At 42.8% G+C, this 10,663-nt stretch overlaps 1 protein-coding gene across 1 annotated transcript; it reads right to left on the reverse strand.

Moving 5' to 3' along the window:
* Window positions 1–6,918: 6,918 nt before the first annotated feature.
* LOC117849270 (subtilisin-like protease) lies at window positions 6,919–9,154 on the reverse strand. The gene has a single exon (XM_034730833.2). The coding sequence runs from the start codon at window positions 9,127–9,129 to the stop codon at window positions 6,940–6,942; it is 2,190 nt and encodes a 729-aa protein (XP_034586724.1). The 5' UTR covers window positions 9,130–9,154; the 3' UTR covers window positions 6,919–6,939.
* Window positions 9,155–10,663: the final 1,509 nt, after the last annotated feature.

Consider the following 10,663-nt stretch of genomic DNA (forward strand, 5'->3'; position numbering starts at 1 on the left):
CTTGATCCTATGATTCAGAATCCCTTTGTAGGTTAACTCTTAACTGTACGTAGCATGGCCATGCATTTTCAGATCCGATCACTCGAGGGCCCCAGAGATATCACTCTCAATCAGAGAGGGGCAAATCCCATCTTGATTGACCATGTCTCATAGCATGCTTCTTGACAAACCTGAAAGCTACCTTTATAACTACCCTGTTACGGCGTAGCGTTTGATATCAGCACATGTCTCCACATGTGCCCACATTATTAGTTCAACATCTCCATGTTCATGACTTGTGAAACATAGTCATCAACTAATACATGTGCTAGTCTAATATTCATGTGTGTCCTCACATGAACTCCGACTAGGGACAACTTTAGAATTACCATACAAGTAAAGAGTTTCACACACAATTCACATAATTGCAAATCAATTCAAGTAGCCTTTAATGGATATTCAAGGAATACAATATAAATCATGGATACAAATGGAATATCATCATCTCTATGATTGCCTCTAGGGCATACCTCCAACAATTAGCCCCCAAGTTTGAGAGCTAGTGGAGCTACTGGAGGTATTCCGATTACTAATTGGCGCCTTAGCCACTGAGCTTGGAAGTTAGCTGAGCTACTGGAGATATTCCGAGTAGTAACTGACACTTAGCCCCTGAGCTTAGGAGTTAGCGGAGCCATTATAGGTATGCTGAGTGTCCTCGAGAGTCGTTGCCAAAACTTGACCTGAAAAAAGAAATGCACACATTATGTAGCATATTTGGAGAATTTGGAACTACTGAAATTTATTCAGTGATGAATATAATGTAAATGTTGTGTGTCATGCTCTTGTTTCACCCATATTTCTACCGAGTAAATAGCCTATTACATTTAGGCTCTCAGTCCCTATTTAACCATTACCACTACGTGTGAGATCTTTATCTCATGTACGCATACTGCCCTGCTGCTACAGAGATCTTTGTCTCGCTCCTAGCGTTTAGGCGTGATAGAAGATCTGAGGCTATCACGAATTAAGGTGTGTTCTGCTCAAGGATATTGACGACCGCTAAGAGAAGACATTTAAAATAAGTAGTCAGTATTGTGATAAAAAGAGAGCGCGATTGCGCTTAAAGTAGTCATTGGGACTTTTCTGCCTTTTGGCGAGAAGAGCGCGTGTTACCACGCATAGGATTTGTGTCTCCTTAGGGTCTAGCCGCTGCGAGCCTCCAGCACTCAGTGTACCAAACTTCGTGGCAGAGCCTCTTAATTCAGTGTACGAAGTTGTTGACGCCAGATTTTGACACGTGTAAAATCGGCGTTAGGAGAAGAAAAGATCGGAAGATGCGGCGAGATACAAGGGCGACGATTGGAAATCGGCCGATTGCTGCTACAGTCAAGGATCGGCCAATTGATGCTACAGTTGAGGATCGGCCGATTGATCCTATGGTTTCCGCCTCGCCCGACCCCTAAGGCTTGGGATCGGACGCGCCCGACCCTCCAAGGGAGGATCTCCGCCTCGCCCGACCCCTGGGGTTTGGGATCGGACGCGCCTGACCCTCCAAAGGAGGATCTCTGCCTCGCCCGACCCCTGAGGTTTGGGATCGGACGCGCCCGACCCTCTAAAGGAGGATCTCCGCCTCGTCTGACCTTAGTCCCCAGGGTCGGGATAAGTCTGAGCCCTCGACGTGTGGGTCCTGATCGGTTACCCCCTTGCCAGAGAGGTGATCGGCCGATTAGGAGGTTAAGAATAGTTGGGCCGATGTGGGCTTAAAAAAGATTATGAAGATGAAGAAAGAGTCAGCCCATGAAGCGCGTGAAAATAGTACGAATCGTACTTGTAAATATTCATTTTCCGTTTAAACTTAGGGATAGAGTTCTAGTCGGATAGGAAGTTGTTTGTACGGGGCTATAAATAGCTACCCTTATGGATCTGTAATCATGCAATCAACTCAATACAACAAATTACTTTTTCCTCGTACTTACTTTCGAGCAGGCGACTTCGCCAATACTTTTCTTCTTTTCACGAGTTCGTACGGGTTGGCGGGGCTGCATCAACTTGACCCCCGGCCGATCTTGTAAGTTCCGTTTATCGAGTAATTTCTAAGCTTTAACTTCAGGCGCATCGCTGTTGTTTCGTTTAGATTTATTCACCAGTTATCGATACTTACTAGAATTCTAGGTTTTACCTGTTGTTCTAGTTTTATCACCAGTTATCCAGCTAGGAATCGATACTCTCGGCTTTTCTTGTACTTTGCTGTTTAGTCTACCTATTTCATGCATAGCCGATTAGATCTATTCCTAGTGTTGCTACTGTAGCATTGTTTAGATTACTCTAGTAGTTTTCTTCATAAACGTTGCCTGGTAATCGGTTGCATCATAGCCGATTTCCGTATTACTGCAAATCGGCCGATTCGCTGATAAGCTTTCTCAAGATCGGAACCCTAGCCGATCGCAACCCCTGGAAACTGACACGTTTATTTCCTTGCCAATCAACAGGTCAGATTGGCTGGCACGCCGCGCGAACCGCACCAGGGCGATCACCCGAACAGGAGCTAAGCAGATTCTCCCGGGTCGTGTGTCCGACGCTGGGAATTCGATCAGTGATTTCTAGCGCCAACAGAAGCCTGTGGCGGAGCTTACGAAACGTGGTGCACGAAACCCTTGGCAATAGCCTCCGTAATTCGGTGTACCAAGCCCATAGCTGTCGGTCAACATGCCCCAAGAATAATTGGCAAAGTGTAGCTCTGTAGGGTAATTCCCATTGAGAGGCGTACACAAATAAGTAGTCGGCGCATTTCCCCGCATGCGGAAAACAAGCCGAAAAATTTATATAAAATAATTAAAAAATGATTAGCTTGATTCGTGGATGATTGTTGACAAAGTCGTGTTGATTGTTGATGAAGCCAACTAGTCGGAGTCGATTCCGACTAGTTGTTTGATCACGTGGAACCCGCCCTCAACTAGTTTTCTAGTCGAGATGAGTAGTCGAAATAGTCCGTCCTGGACTACTTTCTAGTCGGGACGAGTAGTCAAAGTAGTCGTCGGTGACTTGATTATTTGCCTCAATCTGCTCGTGACTTGATCGATAAGCCCTATGCAGCAGCCGACTCGATCTTCGATTGGAACGTGGAGTGCATCAATTCTGTCTTGATGTAGATTTGCCTGCTCGGAACTCCAACTCGGCGACTTGCTTTTTGTTGAGTAGATTGATCTTGATGATGAGATCCTTCAAGCTCGCCCGATGATCTCGACGATCACCCCTACCTGGCACACCAGATGTCAGTGTTTTATACCTAGCAACCTACTGAGAGGTATCCCGAGGTAGTAGATTGGTTGGTGGGGAATCGTCGGACCTGAAACTCGAAGGTAAAAGCGAGCACACAAGACACAGATTTATACCGGTTCGGGCCACCAGAGTAACGTAATACCCTACATCTTGTTTGGGGTGTTATATATTGCGCCCTGCGCTTGGGTGTAGTTTAGTGTTGAGGATTTGGTCCTCTGTTGTGGTTCTATGAGGTCTTGGCCTACCGATCCAGGGACCCCTACCCTCCTTTATATACTCCGGGGGCGGGAGTACTAGTCGGTTACAAGGAGTTCTAGTAGGATTATATGGTATGAGTCATAGTAGGATTACAGAGGAATCCTAGTAGGAGTCCGTCTTGTTACTTCGTTGTGGGTACTGGGGATCTATCCCGACACCGAAGAACTAGTAGTGTTTTTTTTGCCTTGCCTTTGGTCTTTGTTTCTAGAGCCTTCGGTTTAGTCTACTTGCTGTCAGACTGTGTGCCTAGTGGCTTATATTTACGGAATTCTCCAAGTTCTTTTACCATCTGAGTATTATCCAAGTTCTCCTATTGGCACATTTAACTCTATGATTTCCGTTGATATGTTATAGTGTGTCGGTACTCGCATTATTTACATCTCTAAGTATTTGCATGAGGAAAATCAATGATCTTTTAGTGAAAGGATATTCTGCCTAAAAATAGAAACCTTCATTAACTTGCATGTCATGAAAAAAGATAGACTGTTAGTGAAAGGATATTCTACCTTTATTTCCTCCGTATGGACCACATGCACGGCTGCATAATAATTTAAAAATCGTGATGCCGTTTAGCAGCTGCACTTCATACCCATCCGGCGAAAATACTGATCTTTTTGTAGATGGAAAAACTGTTAGCAGCTCTAGTATTCTGTTTTGTTTCTCATCCTTGTATCTAATCTCTTCTAATCTCGCGGGCGAGATTCTTTTTAGGGGGTAGTTAAAATTTCTAATTTTGGGATGTGAATCTGTACACTATTTAATCCAGTGAATCATAGTGTGTGTATATATATATGTTTGTTGCATTCATGCCGTTTGTATTTTTTTTCTTCATTGCTACGGTAGTAAACTGTTGGAGCTATAGAAATACAAAAGCTCTTCCTATCCCTTTCTGTTTCTTTTATTTCTTCTCAGCCTGTCTTTGTTTTCTTTCGGCGCCAATGTCCCGCGGTTGCAGCTACCCTGCACAAGGGAAGTCGTCCAGATCTTTTTCCATTTCCTATCTCATCTTTGCCTCGCTGCCAAGTTGCTCCCTCAGGTCAGCATCCTTTGTTCTAGCTGCAGGCAAACACGAGTTGGAACACTAGTGTGCATGCCCTAGTTCACGTGCAACTGCGCTGTTTAGAGGTTTCGCATCTGTGCCACCACTAGTCCAGCCCAAGCCGCTGAGCGCCGCCGCTGTCTGCGCCTGCCTGATACGCCGTTACTGAACGATTGCCACCGCTGCACTACGACCACGTGAAGCTTGGTGGCCACCGTACCGTCTTTTTCAACCTTCAGCCACCAGCACGTCGATGTTGTCACGACTCCGCAGCTGGTGACTGGTGAACAGACCTACATGATGCCCTCTGTCTCTCTTCTTTCTCGTCTGGCAATGATAATAGACTGTAATAATAGACTGGTTTTTATTGTTCTGAACTCCGATTCACCAATGATAATAGACTGTAAGAAGTCATAAATGTATCATCGCTGATAGCTAACCTAAAAATTCCAAGACATATATCTGATGAAAATTCCAAAATGCCAGCAATGACTCCCAATAAGTGGTGCAATATTGCAAAATTATAATGCTTTCTTTGGAACACAACGACGCTTTGATGTTGCTATGATGCTATCCCTCTTTTCTTATATGATCACTGTACAGATTTAATCTCATAAGAAATAGGTTGCAATTGAAGAAAGAATTGTCTTTGAAGTCATGATTGTACAAAGAATTCCCAGAACAAGACGAATTATATTAATAAAAGAGTTATCGTGGTGTTTTTCAGCGCAAGGATGCAAGAGAGAGGATGTTGGGTGGGTCATTTGTGCAGGGTTGTGATGGCAGGATTGATCCCGATCTTTCGGTGGAGATGGATAACTTGATTTGTGGCATTCACGGACCAACTACAACAGTCCAGAGACACTGCGCCTTAGTAACTGATACACCAACTCAACAGGAGGCGACTCACGATCTTGTGTGGAGCACGATCACCTGGTCATGAGGGCACACGTCCTGCAAAGCAATCAAAGAACAAATAATAACAAGTAGAACAAGCACGGGATTGTGATATCAATATAATTTCTTTAATCTGAAATCACAAAGTGGTGGAATTCTGAAGACAGGCAACGGGCGATCTAGTCCACATGTGCGCTGCATGGCAAAATAGCAATGGCTAAATCTGATCAAACAAAACTCGATCTGTTTGTGGTGGCTCTAAGACATATTAATACCTAGGAAAACAACCATAAGGGGCACTGAGGTCATGCTTGTCCATATTGGACCCAACATGATACAAGGTCCATTGGGCCAAAATAAAGTGATACAACACCATGGATAGAAGAAATATGTTTCTATATTTAAGTGATAATTGTGGACAACTCAGGGAAGATATGGACTTGAGGTTGGATCTGTTTAATAATAGACTTGATAAGATTTCCACAAAGTTGTTGATCGCTCCAATCCAAGTCCATTTCCAACCTCAGTGACCATTACTAGTTGATGTTGTTATGCGATCCGAATCCAGCCTGCGAGAATACTTTTCCTTTTCGGTCTTCTCCATCATCCCTAAACAAAACAAGATAGCACATGTTTCCATTATCTAATGACACATGCTTAATCACGAACTCACTCGATGCTCTTGATGTCCTCATCAGGTTGCGTGGTGACAATGAGTGTGTGTGGCAGAAAGAAACCAATGGTGAATGGAGTTTTGGGGCCATCAGCGTGTCACGTCAGATTACATCTCCTGAATGTACAAAGGAGGGTAGGCCCCTACATGTATTTTTTTATTGGCAAGGTGTTGGATATATTGTTGTACAGAGACTCAAGGCGGAGGTAAGACAGGCTGGGTCCTGATGGGAAAGAGATAAGATGTGAGGTGAGTTGCAAGTTGCAACTGTTTGAGGTTTACCTTTGTTAGCAGCGTTGCATTGCTGTGCAATTTAACTTACTTACCGAACGAGATGCAAACATGTTAGCAGTTGAAAAAGATTATATGGCACATTATAGTTTATACCACTGCCTTTTGTTTGTGCAAAGTTATGTAATATGTCATCTTGTTTGACTCCATCCGAACTGAAGTTACAGACTAGCTGCCAAAAAGAAACAGCGGGTGAAGTCAGCAAGGAACTGAAATGGTCAAAAGTGCACGGAGTCAAGTCAGAGACTTCCATGACTTCACCATTCACACGTCCTCCCTCTTAAATTCACTTTTTAAAGTGGTAGAGGCCAGGGTTGGCCAGTGAAAGATGTGTAGTTGTATGGTTACATTCATAGAAGCATATAATTTTAGACAATTATTTTTATCGGTGTGCTGTTATAAGTATTATGACGCTGTATGTGATTTGAAGACAGCACATATGAATAAAACATTTCATGATAAACTCAACATTTATTACAATAAGTAGCAGTCTCTCATGAAGTTATATCATGATGATCTTACATTAGAATATTACAATGGGGCTCCTCACAACATGCTTGTTAGAGACCCACTTGAAGCTTCCCTCAGCATTCTTAGTTTTGCTAGCATCCCAGATTAAGCTTACAGTAAATGTTTTACTCTCCTGCGCCTCAGTGAATTCTAGCTTTGTTGGAGACACTGTCGCCTTAACTTCCTTGGGCATGTCAATCTCAACGGTATAAGACGACATCGCATCGCCAACGTTTGTGACAGTACGGTTCACAACAAGTTTGCCAGAACTTGCCCTTGATGCAATCGAAGGGTAGTTCAGCTCAGCTTCCGCTATTTTTGTTCCTTTGCTGCAGACACCTTTCTGATGTGTGATTATCTCGACTTCAGAATCTGTGTAACCTAGGCCACAGAGATACAAAATGTATTGCTCCACATCAGTGTCATATACTAGACCTGGATTGATAACCTCAGAAGGGTTAACATGTCCAGCACCAATACTGAAATGACCAGCCGGATTGAATTTCTCATCAAGGATAGGCTTTTTGTTATCATAAACAACATAGGCTGTTGTCATGATGGCTGACTTGATCGCCGCAGGTGACCAATCAGGATGTGCACTCTTGATAATAGCTGCAATGCCACTAAGGTGAGGTGCAGACATTGATGTTCCAGACATGGAGTTGAAGACCTTACCATGTCCATCAGCTGTATTTGGTCCTACTTTGAATGGCCATGCTGCGATGACATTCACTCCAGGTCCGATGATGTCAGGCTTAAGAATACCAGGGCTTGCTGTACTAGGCCCTCGAGATGAGAAGTAAGCAACTACAGGAGCTGGAGCGGTTCCCAGTGCCGTGCCATTGAAAATGATTGAGGCTGTTGGCTTGCTGGATGTCTTAATGTACTGCCTGACCGCAGTAGCATCTGGGGAATTCAGAAATGAGGCGGGGAGGACATTGGCTGCAGCAAAAGTTGTGTGGCCACTACCCTCAGCTCCCAGTACTATCATCCCAGAACCACCATTATCCTTGATAAATTGACCAATCTCAACTTGAGAGCCTTCAAGCTCGCAAGCAACCACTTTCCCGGTCATGTTTCCAGAACCATCAAGTTCAAACATCACTGGTAAAGAAGCAAGGTTAGATGGTTGGTAGGCTGACTCACCAACAAATGAGCGGCCGTCGCCTAGCTTCACAACGGCTTTCATTTGCCGGTCCATTGTGCTTGCACCCACAGTCAGCACCCATGGTTCTTCATTGCTCAATGTACTGGGAAGTGGACCAGAATTTCCTGCAGAACAACTCACAAATATCCCTTTCTTCATGGCAGAAAAGGATCCAATGGCAATAATATCTTCATGGAAGGCTTGTGGACGACCGCCGAGTGATAAAGACAAGATATCAACACCATCAGCAATAGCGGCTTCCATTCCAGCAAGGATATCAGAGCCATAACAGCCCTGCTCATTGCATACCTTGTACATGGCTAGGTGCGCATGTGGGGCCATGCCAGCCGCCGTACCATTGCCACTACCAAGCACACTGGCACCTTGCACAAACCTGCCAGCAGCTGTGCTAGCAGTGTGTGTTCCATGGCCGACATCATCGTGTGGAGCGTCAGGATTATTCTCACCACCAATCAATGACTTTCCGCCAATAAGCTTCTTGTTGCACTTAACACTTCCAAACTTGCAGGTTCCACGCCATTTAGCAGGTGGTGTGGCCATGCTAGCATCATCAAAAGATGTATGAGCAAAGTCTATGCCCGTGTCTAGGAGCCCAATGATGATTCCTTCACCCATTCCTAAGCTATTCCAAGCCCCTCCATTTGGCCGTAGGCTAAGGAAATCTGGTGTGTGGGTTGTGAAGAGTGGAATTAGGTTGTCTTGGTACACCATAAGGACCCCATCATTGGTCTTGATGTATTCGGCCTCATCTTTTGTGAGGTTCACGGCAAACCCAAGAATGGCTTCTCTATATGTGTGTATGAATGGCGATTGAGGCTTGGATCTAGCCATTCGCGGTGGGAGGAATGATCTATACCAGTCCTCAAGGCTCATGCGGCTCATGTCCATGGAAAAGTTTGGAGGAGGGTGCACACGTACAATATATGTGCACCAACTAGATCCTTCACATTTTCCAAGGGTGATGGGTTGGGTGGTGTGAGATAGGAGGCCTATGAGAACAAGGGAGGTGAATAGGAGACTAGCATGGACCTCCATGGCTTGAATGAAGTTCGAGGATGGAGAGAAGCTTGGAATTGGTGTCTATAGAAATTGGGGGCTGTCGTATTTATAGGCAACTTGATAAGTAAGTAGGTGACCCCACTAATGGCTCAAAAGGCAAAGTCACGTTTGGCTCTTTGAAAAAGTTTTGAAAGCCTTACACAACCTTATTACATGAGACATATATAGTTGAGTGTTGCTCAATGAATGCAATGGAACCTTATGTGAATATTTATGATGGTGGAAAAATTTAGTAGGATTTCATTATATACTAAAAAATTGAGTGATATCCAGTGACTACTTGTAAGTTAACCAGGTTCTATGAAACTGATTTTAAGATACAGTAAGAAACGATAACTAGATTTACCATTGTTTAATTTCTAAAACAATTTAATATTATGCTTCCACTAATAGCGAAGAAAAATCATACTACATTACAGGCCATAGAAGTCCGTAAATATGAGTTCTAGTGAAGACAGAAGCAGGGGAGTTCCATCTGTTTAATTACATGCAACCCTATGGATAGATGCGAGACTAGAAGAGATTTAGCTTGATTTTGTTTTGTAGATAAAACTAGTGTAAATATTATAAGTACAGGTAGTGGTTGTCCCTCTTTAATTAACGACTTCAAAATTACTATGAGAAATTGTGGTTGGGAGTAAAGTGGTTTCTGGATCTTTGAAAATTTTACACTAATTTATTACATGAGACAAATATAGTTAGGTGCACAATGAATACAGTGAATATTTATGATGGTGGAAATTTAGTTGGTTTTGCTTATGTAGTGAAAAGTTTGGTACGACTCAATGACTAGGTTTAAGATTTCAGAATTCTACAAAGTGATTTTAAATTACACTAACAAATTAAACCATTACAAGATGTACCCTTGCTTTTGTGTTTCTAGAACAATTGAATCTTGTGCAACTACTTAGAGCGAAGAAAAATATAGTTTCGTGTAGTTACTACAAGTCCCTTATATGATGTTAATACTTATCCCTAGACATTATATAGTTAGGTTTGGATATATAGCTTAACATTAGTGTGTCTATCTATGACTGCATGTTGTACTTGTCTACTGACTTTCAAACTTACAAGGGAATTTATGGCTACTACTGTAGTTGGAAATTACAGGTAAGGGTTGGCCCTCTTGTACTATGAGAATTTATGCTTGGAAGCAAAGTGGTGTCATGATCTTTTAAAGGTTTTCAGTACTTTGTTAGATACATGAGACACATATAGTTCAGTATTTATAGATCAATGAATGAACCTTATGTGAATATTCATGATGCTGGAAAACGGGTTTGATTCTGTAGTCAAAATTTGTATAAAGTTTATTTACTATAGGTGTTAGATGGCCAGGTTTTATGCAGTATTTTTTTTGTTAAACTAACAAACCTTAACTTTATGTAGCATCATTTTCTTCTAAAACAATTGAATCTATAAGCATATACTTATATAGAAGAAAAATATAGTCACCTAGACATGATATAGTTGGGTTTGGATCCATTGTGTGTACATGTGACTATGGATG

Source organism: Setaria viridis, chromosome 3 (assembly GCF_005286985.2).
Source record: "Setaria viridis chromosome 3, Setaria_viridis_v4.0, whole genome shotgun sequence".
Lineage (NCBI taxonomy): Eukaryota > Viridiplantae > Streptophyta > Magnoliopsida > Poales > Poaceae > Setaria > Setaria viridis.

Bases quoted from the DNA above. Each gene is read 5' to 3' on its own strand.
- LOC117849270 (XM_034730833.2), bottom strand. From the start codon at position 9,129: ATGGAGGTCCATGCTAGTCTCCTATTCACCTCCCTTGTTCTCATAGGC.